Here is a 21,194-nt window from a genome sequence, read left to right on the forward strand (position 1 = left end):
CTTATACAGTACATCTTTGTTTCAGGGCTAGAGATGTACAAGGGCTAGGGCAAGCAAGTTTGGCTCCCCACCACGCCGCTGCTGTGATGTCAGAGCAATACATCAGGCTCCCGGCCTGTGTGAGCGCTGGTATTGCCACACATTTAGTGTCGAATAAGCACTATGTTGCAAATTTTTTTTTAAATATTACTGTATTTTATATAAGTAATTGATTTTCAAATAGGATTACGTATAACACCAATTTTAAGAAAGTAACTTTAGTAGATATTTAATGAGAGGAGTGGAATGTAAAGAAAAGCTAAGGATACTGTATTATTTATTGATCCGATACGTTAAGTAACTGTGTAATATCTGTATTCGTATTGCTCAAATGTATATTAATATTCTTAATGTATGGATTATTGATTATTAATATTATTTATTTATACCTTTTAGGATTCATTGAGATTATATCAAATACATTGAGGTTGTATAAAAAAAACACATTATAATGAGTATTTTGTAGCTTTTGGAAATATGCAGGAAGGAAAAGAATTTCAATATATTATCTACTTAATTTTATTATAAATATTTCAATACATCCAAATATAGTAAATTATATGAAATTGCCAAAACTTAAAAGAAAATCTACGCTCAAAAAATACAGTGGTTAACTATAACATTATACACTTAGGTACAGGATTTAACCCACTTTTGATTCTTCTGAATAGGTTTTCTTTTATCGATTGAAGTTTTATTCCTGTTTAAATGCCTTACTCTAATAAACGTTTTTAGTCTTGCATAAAATCGGACAGCTTGCGGACACAAGTTTGTCCTTAAAATATTGTGGAATCGTTGAATAACTCCCCTCTTCCTATAGACAATACCTTTATTACAATTTCATCTAGAAATTGTACAGCGTCAAATTTAAATAAATAAAATTGGTATAATAGATACAAAGTGAAATGGAAAAGCTTCTTCAGTGTTGTGTGTGGTCTTGCCATGCAAAGAACTCATTTAGGGTGTAGAAAGCTTTGTCTAGCAGCCATCTCCGTAGCTTCCTCATCATCAGCACAGGGCCTCCAATTTTCAAGTGGTCTGGTAGCTTGTTTAGCATCTTCACTCCTGCATACAATGGTTTCTTTTCAAACATTGCTGTTCTGTGGCCAGGCAGGCAGGCAGTACATAGTTTCCTGCATATCTGGTGTTGTATTCATGTATATTTCTTTGTTTAGGCGGGTCTTTGGTTACACAGTAATAAACAGTATCTAGGATGAAGATGGAAGTCACCGTCAGGATGTTAAGGTTTTTGAAGGCATCTCTACAGCTTTGTTCTTTACTTATGCCTGCTATTATTCTGATAGCCCTTTTCTGCATAACCAGGACCCGGTTAAGATTGTCCATAGTGGATCCACCCCAGACAGTAATACCATAGCGTACATGGCTTCCAAACAATGTATGGTATGCAGTCCTCGTTGCCTCAGGCGTACTAGTCTCTTTGATTCGTTTTATGGCAAAGCGAGCTGGCCCGAGTTTTTGGCAAAGACAAGCTACATGATGATCTCAGGATAAATTTTCATCAATTATGACACCTAGATGTTTGATTTCTTCAGCTGCTGTCAGGTTGGGCATTTCAGATACTGTAGACTTTTTATTTCCAAAAGTCATTTGCTTGGTCTTACTTTCATTGAGGACTAAGTCATTTTTCATACAGTAGTCCTGTGTCATATTGAAAGCAATATAGGTGTTTACTTCTAGTTGATCTATGTTTCTGTTTGCTGTAAGCAGCACAGTGTCGTCTGCATACATGATCATCTTGCTGTACTCCTCAAGGTGTTCCGGGAAGTCATTAATAAACAGCCCAAACAGAACTGGCCCTAGGACAGAGCCCTTGGGAACTCCTCTGTTAGTCGGTAGCAATTCAGATCTGACCAGTATCTGTAAACCCTTTTGTTGTGTGTTTTATTTCTACCATTTGGCTTCGCCCTTTTAGATAACTTGCAAACCATTTCAGAGCTGTTCGCTGGATTCCTAAATTTTGAAGTTTAGTTAGAATAGGATCATGTCCCAAGGAATAAAAAGCCTTGCTTAGGTCAAGATACCGGCTGGTGATAGTGTTCCATTCAAAACTTCTTGTAATTTAGCTATTTAGTTAGTTCAACAGTTATAAACATGGGAAAGAATGTCTTGATAACAAAATTGTATTTTCTTAATTCCTGCAGTTGAGACAATTTCCAGCTGTAAATAAGATATAAAAATGAAATAATATGCATAAATACAATCTTTTTGTCATCAAGTAGAGTTACCTTGGCGAGGCAGGCCCGAGACTTGTCACTGTTGTCCTGACTGTGCCAGTACTGAGTCTGATGATGACACAGTGTCACGGCCGCCACTTGGTCAGCACCGGGAGGGATGTGGTTCACTACCTGCAATAAAAAATCATGTTGAATTCTGATAAAGCTTGTAAACTCCCACTGATCTGGTTTAATTGGGGTCTTAAGTCGTGCAGATGGTTGAAAATATGAATTAAATTTAACTATTTCGAAGGTAGTGATTTTGTCCCAGTCATGGGGCCATAGCCGTTGTCATGACTGTACAAGGGATGACAGCACTAGCATGTTGTGGTGGCAGTGAGTGATTGCTATACAGGCCCAATACAACTTACCACGGCTATCACCTAATGAAGGAGTGGTTTGCAGATGTCACAGTCAAACCAATCCTTTGATTCAATCCGTGACAAAATATGCTTACTTAAATCCAAGCACCTGATAAATGCCTGCAGTCAACCGATCAGTTTCTCCTCAGGGAGGTGACTCCTCATACGCTCATTCTTATTAGACCTTCAAGATGGGTTGCCAAGGATATTCCGAGGATGGATAGGCCAAGACACATTGAAAGCTTTGACAACAAAAATAGTGAGAGGTGTTTTATTAATGAAGACTTACACTGCCATCCACTACATTATTAATTGAGGTAAAGAAGGCTTAAATAAAAAAAAATAATCCATCCATGCCAAATATTTACCCAGTACAATGCTGCAGAAGCCATTTCCTGGTCATTTATGTGTTTTACACACTCCATGATCTCTGCCATAACACTTGTGTTGCACTCTTGAAGTCGCCAAGTGCCTGCTTTGCCTTCCACACTGCCTCCCAACTGTTCACTTGTCTGAAAACAAACATATTACTTTTGAACAATAAAAAGGTAAACAAGAGTCACAGCATATGTTAGTCAACGAATTATCTAAGATAGCACATTACAAATACCGTACAATGAAAAGGGGAAGAACAATCAGATTAATGTCTTGAGCATAATTTACTACAAAATGAATAACCAATAATTAGGGTCACCGGAATTAGGTTGACGCACCATTGACTTTTAAATACCCAAATTGCCATTCCATTTATGTGAACTGAATATAGGCCTATCATTTAGTTGGGATACTGCAAGTAGACTTTTTATTTCATTTATGTGAACTAGACATACCATTAATGCAGACTTTGAATAGGCACTACAAATAGGAATTCTATTAATGTGAACCGAAGATACCATTGAGTTTGGATAGATTTCTCTTCTCATTTATGTGAAGCAGGTGTACCATTGATTTAGGATACTGCAAGTAGACAATTTATTTACGTAAACCAAATGTACCATTAAGTTTGGATACTGCAAGTAAACAGTTCGTTTACGTGAGACGTACCGATATACAGTACTTTATAGCCTGTAAATGGACATTCCATTTAAGTGAACCAGGCGTACCATTAACTTGGATACTGAAAATAGATATTCTATTTATGCGAACCAAATATATCATTGACATTGGATGCGTCAAGTAGACATGACATTTATGAGAACCAGATGAAAGATAGACTTTGGTTCCTGCAAGTAGACAATTCATTTACGTAAGCCAGACTTATAATTGACTTTGGATACTGCAAATAGACATTCCATTTATGTGAACCAAATATACCATTGACATTGGGTAGGTACTGCAAGTATATATCTCATTTAAAAGAAACAGTTGTAACATTGACTTATTGCAATCAGACAACACCTAGTTTGATTTAATCTGGAGTTCGTAGTTAATTTTTACTAACACAAAAATTGGTTGTTAAAAATAAAAATTTTATTGAAAACTTTAATTAATATAAGAAATAGAATAAAAAGTACTGGCATTCATAACTTACCAACATCTGAATTGTGAGAGTGCACAACATGTCTTTTTCTAGACCAAGTATTGGAACAATGTTGTACCAGATTTTATAGGTTTTCAAACTTAGTTCAGGTTCTGAAAATAACAAAATTTACTTTTGAATTAAATAAGGATTCAACCCTTAACATGAGAGCATGCACACAATATCTCTCATACATTGTCTGTAGTGGAGAGTTAAAATTAGAGCTGTCATTGCATATCCCGCCAGTTGTGAGGTGTTCTCTGAGATCAGTTTTTGTTGACAAAAAGTCAAAAACAAAAGCAAATTTAAATTTATCACCAGATTTGTGATGCTTGTGGCAAAGGTGGGAAGAGTGAAAGTTGCAGGAGACAATGGAGCAATACCTTTAAAAATAGTAATTAATTAGTAACTAATGCTCACGATCAGGACCGCAGTGATAGGTCTAGTCTAGTGGCTATTGAACTGGTAGGGAAAGTCAACAAGATCAGGACCGCAGTGTTAGGTCTAGTCTAGTGGCTATTGAACTGGTAAGGAAAGTCAACAAGATCAGGACCGCAGTGTTAGGTCTAGTCTAGTGGCTATTGAACTGGTAGGGAAAGTCAACAAGATCAGGACTGCAGTGTTAGGTCTAGTCTAGTGGCTATTGAACTGGTAGGGAAAGTCAACAAGATCAGGACCGCAGTGTTAGGTCTAGTCTAGTGGCTATTGAACTGGTAGGGAAAGTCAACAAGATCAGGACCGCAGTGTTAGGTCTAGTCTAGTGGCTATTGAACTGGTAGGGAAAGTCAACAAGATCAGGACCGCAGTGTTAGGTCTAGTCTAGTGGCTATTGAACTGGTAGGGAAAGTCAACAAGATCAGGACCGCAGTGTTAGGTCTAGTCTAGTGGCTATTGAACTGGTAGGGAAAGTCAACAAGATCAGGACCGCAGTGTTAGGTCTAGTCTAGTGGCTATTGAACTGGTAGGGAAAGTCAAAAAGCTGTGAAAATCGCTATTTCACAATAATTATGGAAATTGTGTGACATTTTATCCAAATCTCACAGAGTTTACTCATTCATAAAATTACATAAAAAAGCTTGGTCACCATAAATTTTGTGCCCAGTGGGTTCCAAAGATATTTTATCGGATTATCACAAAAAGAAAATTAAGACTTGTTCTATCAATAACATTCCTGAAAGACTACGACAAAAGTGGAAATGGAGACCAAGTCTTTGAATACAATAGTTATTTTCCTACAGTTACCTAACAATGTACATGTTCTCTCACTGATTTGAGAAAGCAAAGTGGCCAATTCGCTCATCAGTGAGACAATGTTAACATTGTTTCACTCGAATTACTTTGTCTCACTCCATTTTTGCAACGTGAATGCACAAAATAGTGAGCGCGTAACATGCAGACAAGGTTGTATGCACGCGAAATATGTTGGCAGCACTGGCTATAAATCAGCTGGTCAGCTGTTGTACTGTTGTATCATTAAATGGCATATTAAAAGTTCATTTCTGTGTAAAAATATGTTACTTTTTTTACCAATTTATTTGTTTTATGGTATCTGTAGGAAAAATATAATGTGCAACTCAAGTGCAAAGTGCAATTGCCTCACTCGAGAAAACATTCCTCACTCGCCTACGGCTCGTGAGTCCCCAAGTATTTCTCTAGAGTGAGTCAATTGCTCACTTTGCTCACTAGTTGCACAAATAACTATTGTGCAACTAGTGAGCAAAGTGAGCTATGGCCTCACTCGAGAGAAATCCTTACTCACGAGCCGTATGCGAGTGAGGAATAGTTTCTCGAGTGAGGCGATTGCACTTTGCACTCAAGTTGCACATTATATTTTTCCTACAGTTACCATAAAACAAATAAATTGGTAGAGAAACGTGTCTTCACGTAGCAAATCTGGAGTGAGACAAAGTAATTAGAGTGAGACAATGTTAACATTATCTCACTGATGAGCAAATTGGCCACTTTGCTTTCTCAAATCAGTGAGAGAACATGTACATTGTTAGGTAACTGTAGGAAAAGCCATTTTTAAGTTAATAATGCACGACTACTCACTTGGGTATCACTCATTACTCCTTTACCATTAACATCTCAAAGTCTGTGACAAGTGAGAATCACTTCCTGGAAGAACCATTCACCATGTCCGAGCTAGCTAACTGCAGTCATTACCAGCTTAAAGACTAATAGAGCTCCAGGGATTGACGAGATCAGAGTCGAACAACTAAAGAACCTAACCTAGGTAAAAATGCCATGCAATGGTTGTTGAGCCTCATGAACATGTGCGTAAGCCAAATACATATACCAAAGGCATGGAGAAAAGCTCGCGTGGCTGCACTGCTCAAACCTGGGAAAGATCCAAACGATCCTAAGAACTTTCAACCTGTTTCTCTCTTATGCCACACATATAAAATCTTAGAACGTCTGATACTCAATCGAATCGGCGATTTTCTGGAACAAAAGATCATTCCACAACAGGCAGCCTTTCGATCAGGCAAGCCTGGTTGTGTCCAAGTTTTAAACCTGACCCAGCACATTGAGGATGGGTTTGAGAGAAAAAAGATTACAGGTGTCGCTTTTGTTGATTTAACAGCTGCCTACGATAACATAAACCATCGAAGACTCTTGGGAAAAGTGTACAGCATTACCAAAGACTATCAGCTGACTTCAATGATAGGCACTTTTCTTCATATCAGGCGGTTTTTTGTGACCCTTCAAGGCAAGAAAAGTAGATGAAGGAATCAAAGTAATGGATTGCCTCAGGGTAGCGTCTTAGACCCAGCTCTTTATAACATATACACTAATGACCAACCGTTGCCAAACGCTACTTGTACATATGCCGATGATACGGCGGTGGCAGCACAAGGTAGGAGTTTTGAAGAGGTGGAACAGAAACTGACTATGACTCTAAATGAACTTTCCCAGTACTATGACGCAAATCACCTCAAGCCGAACCCTGCTAAGACCCAAGTTTGTGCCTTTCACCTAAACAATAGAGAAGCAGGTCGTGAGTTGAATGTGACGTGGCGGCGAGACCGCCTTTAGCATTGCTCTACACCCAAATATCTTGGTGTCATACTGGACTGCACACTGACATTTAAGGTGCATTGTATTGCGACAAGAGGTAAAGTCTCAGCGAGGAATAATATCATCAGGAAGCTCACCAGCAGATGCTGGGGTGCTAACCCTAATGTCCTCAGAACCTCAGCTTTAGCGCTCAGTGTGTCGGCTGTGGAGTGCGCTGCACCAGTATGGAATGCATCGTCACATGCAAAAAAGGTTGACATTGCAGTCAATGACATGGCTCGGATTGTAACTGGGTGTTTGAAACCAACCCCAGTACACAAACTCTGTCCTATCATAGGGGTCGCCCCTCCATCAATCCGACGTGATGTCGCTGCCGACGCAGAAAGGACTAAGCAAGAGACCGACCCTCGTGACCCCTTACACGGCCACCAACCTGCAAAGCGACGGCTTCGGTCCAGACAGAGCTTTTTATCACGGACACGAGTCCTGGATGGATCACTCTCAAGCAATCGGGTGGCGAGGTGGGAGTGCACGTTGATTAACCCTCCCATACCAGCCAGGGAGGAACTGACTCCTGGTGGAGGCCTGCATTACACGGTGTGGAAGACCCTAAATCGAATCAGGGTCGAGGTACCATAATGCAAGTCAAACATGCAGAAATGGGGTCTCTTACCAGACGAAAAAAACATCTTGTGTGTGTGTGGTGCTGTTCAGGATCCTGGCCATCTGCTGATCTGTCCACGCCTAGACCAGTCTTGCACATTAGATGATCTTTTACAAGCGAATGACAAAGCCATATCGGTAGCTAATTTTTGGAAAAGCGAAGTCTGATTTCCGGACACGGAAAGTAAAGTAAGTAACATCTCAAACCTGGCAATAAATTTTAAGTTGCGTGTAAAATTTATTCAAACAAAAATCTGATCACAGATCCCACTTCACAAATGAAGGGACGTGCAATGATAGCACTAATTTTAATTTTAACACTCAACAGAAGCATACAAAAGTACTAGTGGTATGATATGATATTTATTGACGTTACTTGTGGAGGTATACTGAGAGTAGGAACGCTCTGATACAAAATATACAATACACAATAATAACCATACATAGACAATAATTTAGGTCAAAGAGTTAATACTACATTCAATCAACAAAACAGAAACAAACAGATGAAATAGGACTTACTAATGAAATCCCAAGATTTTTTCTTCTCAAAGAGCAGTGTGAACGGCAGTCTGAAGTTTGATATTGGAGGCAGATGGTTAGTGTTCGGATGGAGTTGGAACCATTGGTCATGTTCATCCCCTGACGGTGGACTGGAAAATAAACTACAGGTAGCAATTTAATATATTCCAGTCATAGAAGTTTGACTGGTGCAAAAATTAGAAACTTGATAAAAAAAAACTGAACAATAAACTTCACATCAGTTGTTATACTACAGATAATAAACAAATAACAAACAAAAACTAAAATAAATATTGCTGTTTCTATAGTTTGGCCGCTTACAAAGCGACCTGCGAGCTAATGCTAAACCAATGCTAGAGGAGGTCGCTTTCTATGCGGCCGAACTATAATAGGTTATTTATGCTGCTATTTAAGGTTTAATAGCATTCTCTCGAACTACAATAAGTGAGCTGGTCCACGGGTAGAGCGCTGGACTTCGGTCCCAGATTAAAATCCTATCAATTACCCATCCAAGTGATAAAGCCACGACCATTACGAAGTATTTGAAAAACTATTTCAGGCTAGAGCCCAGCACTCATGGATGTAAAGGTGGGACAAAAACTGTAAGTTTATTTATAAAACTTGTTACTATTTTATCTTTGTCTCAATCTCACCTAATTCTCTTGTAACTTTGCAGGAACTCCAGCATGGTTTTGTAGTTGTTGATTTGTTTGACAGCTTCAGGCTGAGCCAGGACTTGCTGGTACATGTCAGCCAACACAAAGTAGACCTCATAGTAATAATAGTTCACCTGTCAATTAATGCAGATATTGTTAAAAAAACTTGTTTACACTCCTCTAACTGCAAACAACAATGTAATGAAGTAATGTTTAGCAGCATTCATTAGTTTATTTTTAGCATAGAGATACTCCAAATACATCATCAGACACATCATAGGTGACATCCAGACAGACCAGCATTTTTAGCATACTGGGATGGTGGCGACGTCCTGTAATCCAGCTACTAGGAGGTCACGAATTGTGGATATTTATAGGCATGCACTGTGGATACGATACTCCCTGGTGTGGATTAACATCCACACTAGTGAGTACTACGACTATTCGCAGTACTATCCTGATAATTAGACGAATTCGTTAATACCAAGGCAAAAATGTGGTTCGGATTCCACTATAGTAGGTCCCTTAGTTGCCATTAGCTGTATGGGATATTAATTAACAGCTGTGTCTAAGGAATATGTCGGCCTTAGTCACCAACAAGTCTACATGATCGCACCACTCATCCTACACTCATCTCCATTCATACTTGGCTTAAAATACTTACGGTACTTTGTATGGTTGCCATTTCAATGAAAAGCATTACAAGTATTTGTTGTTGGTATCATCAAATAAATTAACTTCAAGAGAGCTTGACATGTGAAACAAAATCACAGGTCCTGTTTTTTAATTGGATATTGAGGTGGGGAAGATTTGAAAACGTTGTTATATTACATTTATAATAGGCATGGACGGTAGGACGGGTCCCGGGATTTCTTCCAATCACCTGCTTCCTGCAATTGCAGAGTTCACTAAGAAACTCAAGTTTGACTGACTCTAAAGCACTAAATGGGGAGCCCAATAAACCCACAGGTAGTTGACATGGCCAGAGACAATTTCCTCTATGCTCAATCAAAAAATTAATCAATGGATTGACATATTTCTGATAAATACGCTGTGTTACTAACTTTGTTCCACAGGTTGTACAATGTGCTCTGAATGGCCTCACTCCAATGCAAGGTTCCAGTCTCCGCAGACTTGGACGCCAACTCATGCAGCACAGAGCGACATTGCTGCTGTAGCTCTGCTCGAGTGTTCTTCACCACCATCACTGTCGGCAAAACATCAAATTATACTTGGACCTAAATGTCTACTGTCGAAATTGTGTGGGTAATCTGATTGTATTAAAATTACCAACAACCAAATATAAAGCACACACAGTTATATTTCCACTAAATGAATAGAGAAGCTCAACACACTCAAGCATTATCAAACATAAAACACGCCAAAACATGTTCCAGATTCCACAATAGAACATAAAGTCAAATTGCAATATCGAAAGTGGATTCGAACATCACAACTAAAAATCAATATGTTGTCTCATGAGTCATGATGGTAACTCATTTACCTTTCTCCCCTGTAGCAGGTTCTTCTGATATCTGGATGTCCGGCGCCCAGTTTAGCACGAGATACTCCAAATACATCATCAGACACTCTTGCACATCATAGGTGACATCCAGACAGAACTCCTTCAGAAGGAGAATGTTGGTAGATGGGAGGGAGATCAACTTCTGGATCAACTGTTTATGTTCTGTGTCTGAATCTTTGAAGGCATCTAGAAATAGAAGAAATTAGTAAGGGAAATAAAAAAGTTATCTTATTGCAACTAAACTAAGAAAAAAACACTTAATCTCATTGGTTAATGTATTGATTACGAAAATATGGGTATCTAATTTAACTTCTTACGTATAGATTTCCACTCAAGGACTTGTTATAGTCTTAGTCTATCTTCCAAAATGTTAGGGTTTTCAGACTTTTACGTCCAGTTATGCCCTAGTAAAAGTTGTGAGTGACGGTAGTTTGGTTATGTTGATGGCCAGAAATCGGTCTTTGGAACTGAAAAAAGACTACAGTACATATAAGGGTCGGAGTTTTTTTAAAGCTGTAGAGTTCTGCCAGCTTACAAAAGTAAAAAACATAACACTGATATTAAGTCCTAATAACTTCTTTGAAGAGTAGATTGAAAAAAAATCCTTGGACTTGCTCAGGTCAGCTACTGAACTGAATCCAGTTTAGTAGGTCTTAGTACCTTTATAAGGGAGGCCGAGCTCGTTGAGTTTCTTGGCCCACTTGCAGGAGATGTGGTACTTGAGGAAGCTCTTAATGTATCTGTTGTCCATCTTGTTGACGGAGCTGAACATGAGAGCTAGTTGGGATATGGCGCTGAGCCGCTGGTAGTTAAAACCCACACTGTCACAAGCATTTGTATAAATATAAACTTCCATTTAATTAACATAACTTAAGTTATTTATTTATTTGTTATTTAAGACTCCTACTGGACACATTGATGTGTTGTGGTCCTCACTTGTCATTTTGTTGTTGGCCTAATCATTAAAAAATTATATCTAAACCTTGTTTGCACGATCGTGATTTCGTTAATAATAGGTCAATTTCAATTACGAGAGCACTTGGACACACTCAAATACCTTTGAAGATGTCTTAACGCATAATGTTAAATTAACCTCTATAAAACGACTATTCCTATCAAAACAACCTCAATATTGATTACTAATTTACGTAACAACACTTTTGTACTATGTTACGTTAGTACTTTTATACACACTATTTTATTCTATCTTGTGTTTTTCCTTTTTTATAAAAATTTACCTTCGAGCTTCCTCCACAAGAAATTCCATTGCCTCTTCTTTTCCAAAAAACTGTACCAGCAAGAGAGCAAGATCCACATCAAAATTTCTCATCCTGAAAAGTTTTCTCAACAACTCTTTAACACATTGGATGAGGAACTTTTCCACTACATGGTCCTAGAACACAAACAAAATTATAGTAAGTTATTTTAAATATGTAGAAAGTTTTTTTAAAAACAAGCCTAGAATTTTTCTAGCTGCTCTTATTTACATTAAGTTTCAATCGACTACTTGATTTCTGTATGTAGTACGGGCCAACTGCTAGTAACATTTAAAACAAAGTAAATCTCTTATATTAATACGTGAGGGCTGTTTTTTGTGAACAAAACTCCTCCGTTATTTTTGGACCGATTTCAGGTGTCAAATAATTAGTCTCAATTTGTAGTTTTGCATAAAGGTTTTAGAATTTAAAAACTCTTACCCTTAAGGGCACGAGACACTCTCAAAGGTCGCATTTTCCCCATAAGAATTACATTGAAAACGAATAAAAAAAAAAAAAAAAAACAGCTGTATATAAAAAGAAACTCACTAGCTTATTGAGAGTAAATATTGATGTTTGTAATATTTAGGAGGTTATAGACAAATCTAAACAGTCAATCAGTTTTGTTGGAAGAACAGACAATTTCTTGAGTTTAAAGGAGAAATATTGAAAACAGGAGGAGGAGACAATTAATAGGAAATCTTATACGTATGAGAAGAGTAGGGGAGAGGCCTGGTCTCACAGTAAGGAATCCAGGTATACAACCACTTGGGGAGATAAATCATTTTTGCCAGTTATGCTAAGCAACTTATTTTGGAAGTAAAAAAAAAAAAAAAAAAACTGGTGATGGACAAGACCCGAAACTTTGAGATTTTTTTTATCTCGAAGCTTTGGGCGGGATTGAAATACTAACAGGATATTTTCGAGATGAGATTTTTTAAAATAATTTAAAATTTAAAAATAAAACAAAAATTGCGAAGGCATTTATATTTCATTATTTATTCTTTACAGGGAAATATTGCTTCAAAATCTTTTTAATTTATTTTAAATAGCAAATGATGAGAAGTTATGTTAGAGTAAGCAATGTGAGACATGTTTTACTACTGTAAACATAGCCAAAATAAGTCACTCCAAAATCATTCTTAATTACACAAGACTTAAAAATTCTTACTTGATACTTAACTAGTATAGTAATACTGTTGTTTTTGATATTTTTCCAAGTTTAACTATATACTAACTGATATCTCCATGTTTCCAATGCCGAAGAGTTATTTTAATAAGTTAGGCCTGATTAATATTTTTTTTATACTGATGATTTTATTAATGTTTTTTAATAAAAGATTTTAAATATTTTGTCTATTTTTTTGTCGAGTTTTTAAAACTTGTGTAAATATTTCTGAACTTAAAAAGTATATATTAATTTTGTTAATAACTTATCATTAAATCTCGTCCCAAAAAAATCCCGTCCCGCCAGAATTTAAAAAATCTTGTCTCGTCTCGTCTCGAAGTAAAAAATCTAGTCTCGTCCATCACTAAAAAAACCATAAAGAATACACACATCATGTTGTCACAGTGAAGTAAATCTACCTAAAGTCAGATCAAATAAATACATGTAAGAAATAAATTTTTACTGGCAACAGCTTTATGTCGGGAAACATTTGTAGAAAAAATAAGGCTGGGTCCAAAAAATGCTAAAATATTTTTACAAGCGTTTATTATTTCAAAGCGCTATTAAATAGCGTGAGTATTTCAATTAGTTACATAAGCATTTAGTCGGTTTTTGAAACTCATCGAAAATTATGACTGTTATTACTGTAGTTTTAAAATAACTTCTGTATAATACCGGTACTTGACAATTGCTCGATTTCGAGCAACAGGTACACTAGTAATACAAGATTTCTTGTATAAGTTTGTACATCACCCTAACACTATATTGTTATTAAAGGGATTATTACAGAAATTTTTGCAAATCTTGTTATACTTTATCATCTGAGGACAGGGACAGATTCCAGATCCAAAACGTTGTCAACTTTCTTTAACTAATTAATTTATAGGATTATTCTTTAACATAATCCTAATGGAAAATGTTCCCGAAAATCCCTCAAATAATGTAAACCCAACATCACAAAAAAAAAAAAAACAAACTTAAAACAAGGAATATTCTTAATTGCACATTTAAAAAAAAAAATGGACAAGAGATTTAAACAACAGTATTAAAGATTCACAATTAGAAATTCAACAATTTCAACAATCTTGGATTCGACAATCACTACTTGATAACTTACTTGGAACTTGGGGTTGACCGATGTCTGGGACCAGCAGTATTCACAGATGAGACGGATACACAACAAGTCATGTTGGGACTCGCGCAACCTTTGCCACATGTGCACCATCTCTCTCGGCTGTAACATAAAAGTTAAATGTCTCCGCATCCTACCATTGCATAGCTATGAAATAAAAGTGAAGTCAGGGCGAACTGGAGTTTTACCTGCAATTACTTTGGATGACACAGCTCACTAGTTAAAATATAAAATATCTAACAAAAACAACTTTATTCTCAACCCAAAATTATACAAAGAATGATAAAACAAAAAGATTGAGTAGCCTACAATGTTTATGTTCACGTTTAATAAAAACCTCAATGGGGAAAATTGGGAATTTTAAAAGCTTAGAGGTTATTTTGGCCTTTGGCAGCTGGAGCGCCCCAAGATGAGAAACCTGCCTACCAAGGATCCTAGATCCCACACTACTATACTCACCAACTGCCATTTAGATGAAGTACAGACCTACTTAAAGCATCATCGTTTTACCTACTTGCTCAACATTGCCAAACACTTCCTCTTCACAAATTTCCCCCTCCTATAACAAATACTCAACTACTCTACACCTTCCTTACACTAATGGAGAAATTAAATATAAAGTATAAAGATAAAGTATATATGCTCAGGTTCAAGTACCTATATATATTCATACGCAAGCAGTTTTCTTGTCACAGTCATAACTCTATAACGGCTGGACGGATGTTCATTTTAAGTGTTTAATTTTAAGTTAAGTTTTAATGTTAAATATTTTATGTGTGGATTTAATTTTGACAATGCACCTATTCTAAATTTTATGACATGTATGAAATGTTTTGTGCAAATAAAATATGTCTATGTCTATAGCCACAAAATATGCCTCTCTGTTAACGTATTATTTCATTTTCCATGAAACAGTTTTGTTCTGTTCATAAGTAAAGAATAAAGTATTACAAAAATAATTACCTCAAAAGTAAGTTCTAAACCAGCAGACACAGAAGCAGTAACACTTTCACTGACAGGTATCTTATTATTCTCTGCAAAGTAAAAAATGTTAATGTTTAACATCTGTGAATGAAATTGCTTTGCATTTCCTCCTACAGATATAGTTAACAATTTAACTGAAATATTAGAATTTTTTTTATCCTAATCAGAGTATTCAACAGTTTGGTTATGCTATAAGCAATAGTCAGAAGAAAGGCAAAAGTATGTACGAGGGTTGTTCCAAAAGTAAGTTACACTCTTTTAAAAAGGATATATTTTTAAAGCTACACTCAAAACCTATTTTTCTACATAGTTCCCTTGGTTTTCAATGCATTTTTGGTACCTTGGCAAAAGTGTTTTAAACCAGCTTCATACCAATCTGCCGCCATACTGTTTAGCCAACTTTCAACTTCTTGCTTTAGATCTTTGTTGTTTGCAAAGCGTTTTCCCCCAAGATGTTGCTTCAGCTGTGGAAAGAGATGATGTCGCTTGGTGCGAGGTCAGGGGAATAGGGCGGATGTCCAAAAACATCCCACCAAAACTCTTCAAGCAGGTCTTGTGTTCGTCTGGTAGCATGTGGGCGAGCGTTCTCGTGGAACAAAAAAACTTTTTTGTCAACTTCCCTCTTCTTTTGTTCTGTATTGCCCTTCGTAAGTTTTTTAACACCTCACAATAACATTCTGCGGTAATCGTGGTCCCATGAGGCGGGTAGTCAATCAGTAACACACCCTTTGAATCCCAAAAGACGGTTGCCATAACTTTTCCTGCAGATTGCACGACTTTTGCTTTTTTTGATTGTAGAAAAAGGTAAATAGCAGCTACCTTACCTTGAAAGTGTGGGTAGGCCATAGAACAAGTATATGGCCTACCCACACTTTCAAGGTAAGCTAGCTGCTATCCTCCTTTTTCTACAATTTAAAATCCTGGCCTAGAGCCTTTCCTTAAACAAAACTAACCTTTTGCTTTTTTTGGTGCAGCCTCATCTTTTGCTTTCCACACCATGCTCTGTTTTTTTGTTTCGGGAGTACAATGATGAATCCATGTTTCATTTCCAGTCACTATTCGGTCAAATAAACCATCCCCTTCATCATCGAAAAATTGCTGAAACTGCAATGCTGCATCAACTCTCTGCTCCTTGTGTTGTCCTGTGAGCAAGCGTGGAACCCATCTTGCGCAGACTTTTGAGAGGCTTAGATCTTCAGTAATTATTCGATGAAGTGAAGTACGGCTTATTTCAACATTTGGAGGCAGTTCAGTAGGTAAGGATGTCATCAAGTGTAAGGCGGCGATCAGTGTCAATGACCCTTCTGACGTCTTCGGCAATGCTCGCAACTTGGGAAGTTGAAGGTCGGCCACTTCTTTGTTCATCATGTGTCATTGTCCGTCCATCAATGAATGATTGGCGCCAACGATGAACCATAGGCCTAGACATAACGTCATCACCGTACACACTACAAAGTTCGCGATGAATCTCAGTCGCATTTTTATTTTTAGTGGTCAAAAAACGAATGACAGCACCCACTTCACAATCGGCGGCAGGAACCAGTGGTAACTCCATGACGGCTAGCGCCTGACTGGCGTAGCGAGCCACGCCCAGCCTTGGGCACGTTGCAGTGCTGCCACAACACCCAGATGCTAATTCCCTGCTACTCCCAGACGCTAATTCCCTGCTACTCCCAGACTTCTCCCTCATATCGCACGGATTTTATAAAAAAGTGTAACTTACTTTTGGGATGACCCTCGTATATTCCAATTCTCATAAAGTTTTTGGGCAAAAAACTGAATCAGGAGCATTAAGTGACCAAGTATAAAATCAAATTATTCACTCTTCAGCCACTATTTAAACCCAATGCAATGTGAGTACAGTACTAAGAACGTACTGCAGGTGCTGGCGTAGTAGTGCAAGATGTTTTGTATGGAGGAATGAAGCAGCACAGCAGTAGCAGGGGTTGGTGTCGGATCTCCATATAAAGACTTCATCACTGGCTTGGACAGACCACTTCCTTTAGCAACCAGGCTGACCCATCTCAGCACACCATCCAGTTCAGCTGTAACAGATTGTCAATGTAAAGTTATGTGACCTAGTTAAATCTCAATACCGTAGAGTCCTGCTATTTGGACCGATGTCATGACAAATATCAAACAAGCTCACAATAACGCCACAAATGTTGGAAAAACTGGCAAAATTCCAGGAACGACGAAGGAGCTAACAATAGTTCCACGAACTTCACCGAAGCTGGCAATATTGCAGAAAGTTAGCAATATCAATGTGTTGTTGCAATGTTAGCAATAACACCATGAACATTGAAGACGCTAGTAGAACTTCAGCAAGGCTTTTGATGCTACCACATACGTTGGCGATGTTAAGGATATTGCCTGAAATTTCCTATAATCAATTTATGATACTGTGAACAATGACAAAACTAGCAATATCTCCAAAAACAGTGGCAAATTTAGCAACACCACAAATTTTGCCTAAATTTGAAGTGTTGCCGTGCACTGTGGCGAATTTAGTTATGACTCTGTGAACAAAAGAGTATCTTTCAATTAGTGATGTGTCGATACCAAAATTTATCAATTCTCGATACCGATACGGATACCTATAAAATCGATTCTCGATACCAATAAATACCAATACCATTTCGATATAGTTTAATCTTCAAGCAGATTTTCTGTAAGGATTGGTTACACTACTTCAACTCTTGTCTTAATGTCCTTCCATGAAATATATTTTTTTTTTTATTGGTTTTTCAAGTAAAGAAAACATTAATGCAGCAATACAAAATTTTATCCAGCCAATATAAGTATACCCCCTTCTAAAAACTATCATATTAAACGTAAATGAAGATCTAAGGACAAAAGAAACAAAAATCAAATGTTATCTCCTGCGGTCGTTTTGACATCATCATCGTATCCGCAATTGTGGCAAAATCATCTCACGGTTATGTGAACAATATCATCATATTCCGCGATCGCAGCAAAATTCTTATCATATTCCGCAACCGTGAAGCCATCGTCATCGAATTCCCCGCGGTCACGCAACACCATCGTCTTGCACGATTAAGGCAAAATCATGAACATTTCATGTGGTCGTATGGCCATTACCATCGTCTTCCGCAATCGCAGAAAAACTCTGATTTAGATTTAGATCATCTCCCTTGGCCGTGTGAACCTCATCATCGACTTCCCTGCGGTCACGGAAACATCATCGTCTTCTTGCACGATCGTGGTAAATTCATTATTATTTTTCGGCCGTCTGGACATTATCATAGTCATGGTTTGGGGAGATCCAGGTAACTATACCTGTGATTGTTTGCAGTTGGAGAGAGTAGATCATTACAAGTATCTGTATTTATCAAAGGATGTGAATTTATCTACGTGTATACTCACAACAGTCTGTGTGTGTGAGACAGAGCAGAGCCAGCTTGTTGGAGACCTCAGTGAACAGTTCTACCACACTCCCAGGACTCTCTGCTGGCTTGTAGTGAGCAATCAATAGTCCCATCAGATGAGCTAACTTGTTGTACAAATATTGTGGCTTGCCATCCAAGTCTTCTACTTTTCTGTCATAAAAAACAACTGTACTAAAAAAACTATAAAAACAACTATACTGTGATAAAAACCTAAAGAAAGCCTAAAAAAGTAAATTATATATCTATATATAGATATATCTATATATAGATATATCTATATATATATATATATATATATATATATATATATATGTCTCCATCCGCACGATAACTTGAGTAATTTTTGTCCGATTTTGATAAAATTTTGTTTGAAGGTGTAAGGCGGGATAAACTTGAATGAGTTCGCGAACCAGCATGATCGGACAATGGGAATGGGGGTTTATGGGGGGTTTTATGGGGTAAAAATAGGTTCCATTTTTGACCCTAAAAACACAAAATTTCACAATTTATTTTTAAACCATTTTGTAGAGCTTAAAAAAACAAATAATTTAGTATATTGAAGCGTTATTATGCGCCTAATTGTTACGGAGAAAATTCAAAAAAATTGTAATTTTAAAATTCCCATGTTATTCTTATGGAGGATAAGTCAACTGTTGTAGTTTGCTTGTTTATGAACATATTTTGATCAAATTTGGAAAATACATTAATTTCTTACTAAACCACAGTACCTTTTAACATTTTACATGAAAAAAAACTTTTTTACCCTCCCTGTTGCAGCAAACCTAAGTACTCATTAAACTAATTCTGTTTAAATAGGGAATAAATGTGATATTTTTAAGGAGACATTTTAGTTTAAATCCAATCAGGCAAATGGAAATTCGCTAAGTCTGCAGGTTTGCTGCGGCGGGTTTTTTGAACGAATTTGAACGAATGGGGTTTTTGGCCTCTGGGGACATCAAAATGAAAAAGTAAATCGGTCCCGGGCCTAGGTCTTACCATGAGACCTACGGTAATAGCTACTTCCCTATAGGGAAATTCGCTAAAACCAGCTTGACTTGTCCCAATTTCTATGAAAAACATACTCAAAATTTCAGTAAAAATCCAACTACATGAATGTTGGATCATCAGAATGTGGTACGGTTCCCATTGATTCAGATAATTGGATTTCTACTGTACATTATTTATTGCCTAATTTTACTTTTTAAAATTATTATTTGTCTTTTTTAAATTTGTATTAGTAATTGTAATAGTGTAAATTCTACTATTGAATCTTGCAATTACAGTGTATTGCAAGTGGAATGAAAATTCTAACCATTGGCCCACGAGCCTTACACAAGATCAATTTAGGCTACTTTAATCAGTTTGTATGAAAATACATCATATATATCATGAAAGCTCAATATGACTTTAGATTTAATAAGGGAGTTCAATCTATTTACTTTAAATGCACACTATGGTGCATATTTTTAGCTCCAAATAAGAGTTCAGAATGAGTTTGGGATACAGTTAGATGACCTGTGTATTGACACTGAATAACATCAGCTGTTTCTTTAGCCAGATTCTTCAGGCCTAATTATAAGCCCTTTGACCAAGACCAGCTGTGTTTAGATTTTGAACTATCAAAAACCTACTGGGAAATTTCAGATTATTAGTTGAGCAACATAACTATAGGTCGGTCGGTTAGAAAACGACCTCCTCGTAGCATTGGTGCGAGAGAGAGATACCGAGCTGTGGGAGTGAGACAGACGATGGCTCTTCCCCCACTCCGCTGCCGCCCCACCCCCACCCTTCCCGAACACCTTAAATATTAACAGCAATTAAATTATACAGCTGATCAAAATGTAAACAATTACGTTCTTCATAACTTGAGAAAAATAGGTCCTGCAAAAAATATTGTATAGCCAAAATCGCATAAATATTTGAGCATCATGAAATGTTATTATATCATTGTGTAAGCAGTTCCATTTGGTAACACAGGATTCCAACTCCCACGACACCGGGGCGGCGCTGTGTCAGTGTCGTTTCGTGTGAAAACGGCCATTGGCAGAGAGGGGGAACATACCCTCCCTCGCCGTTACCTCCCCTACATGCGCTAAAAAATTTGCGCAGGTCGTTTTCTAACCGGCCGACCTATACTCAGTTATACAGCTTAAAAAGTTGTCAAGGATATTTATCAACTTAACACTTGAATCATAAACTGTCACTCTTTACGTTTTCACTTTGGAATATTTGCAATTTGGAATATCTCTAATTTTTAAATGGACTTATCGTTATAAAAATGCAGAGAGGATAGGTTCCTCCAAGATCAAACTTTATAGAGTAAGAGTAATAATAAAGTGGCAAACCCTGCGACAATGAGTGTAGTTTCCAGAGGAAGATCGTTGGAGAGGCAACACAAAGCTAAATCAAGAATGGCATTCTCCACAGGCAGAGAAAGTAGGTACGCCAACCTTCCCATTCTCCTCAAGGGGGGAGTAGTAGAAATACCGTCAGTGGCCGAAATCAGCTCTGTAAAATATCAAACAATACCATTTATTAACACAAACACAACTGTGTATATATTAATTAACATTAGAAAATCAAACAAATTATCAGAACTAATTTATTATTAGGATAACATAGAGTAACATAAATCATAATTTTATAAGATATAAGAGTTATAAGAGTTTTTAAAATCACAAACATAGATAAAATTGAATCTTA

At 37.2% G+C, this 21,194-nt stretch overlaps 1 protein-coding gene across 1 annotated transcript in view; it reads right to left on the reverse strand.

The window, feature by feature from the left end:
* The window catches only part of LOC128989003 (kinetochore-associated protein 1-like), a 61,481-nt gene that overhangs the window by 11,402 nt on the left and 28,885 nt on the right, over positions 1 to 21,194 (reverse strand). The window contains exons 18-31 of the mRNA XM_054410856.1: positions 20,837 to 20,999; positions 18,469 to 18,641; positions 16,959 to 17,126; positions 15,061 to 15,131; positions 14,083 to 14,199; positions 11,780 to 11,934; positions 11,202 to 11,362; positions 10,521 to 10,727; positions 10,081 to 10,223; positions 9,014 to 9,150; positions 8,361 to 8,491; positions 4,167 to 4,267; positions 3,004 to 3,147; positions 2,286 to 2,405 (exon numbers count right to left, since the gene is read on the reverse strand). Coding sequence (XP_054266831.1) covers positions 2,286 to 2,405; positions 3,004 to 3,147; positions 4,167 to 4,267; positions 8,361 to 8,491; positions 9,014 to 9,150; positions 10,081 to 10,223; positions 10,521 to 10,727; positions 11,202 to 11,362; positions 11,780 to 11,934; positions 14,083 to 14,199; positions 15,061 to 15,131; positions 16,959 to 17,126; positions 18,469 to 18,641; positions 20,837 to 20,999 — 1,991 coding nt within the window. The remainder of the gene's footprint in view (positions 1 to 2,285; positions 2,406 to 3,003; positions 3,148 to 4,166; positions 4,268 to 8,360; positions 8,492 to 9,013; positions 9,151 to 10,080; positions 10,224 to 10,520; positions 10,728 to 11,201; positions 11,363 to 11,779; positions 11,935 to 14,082; positions 14,200 to 15,060; positions 15,132 to 16,958; positions 17,127 to 18,468; positions 18,642 to 20,836; positions 21,000 to 21,194) is intronic.

Source organism: Macrosteles quadrilineatus, unplaced genomic scaffold (assembly GCF_028750875.1).
Source record: "Macrosteles quadrilineatus isolate MER2022 unplaced genomic scaffold, UCM_ALF_1.0 Scaffold_3__2_contigs__length_128488019, whole genome shotgun sequence".
Lineage (NCBI taxonomy): Eukaryota > Metazoa > Arthropoda > Insecta > Hemiptera > Cicadellidae > Macrosteles > Macrosteles quadrilineatus.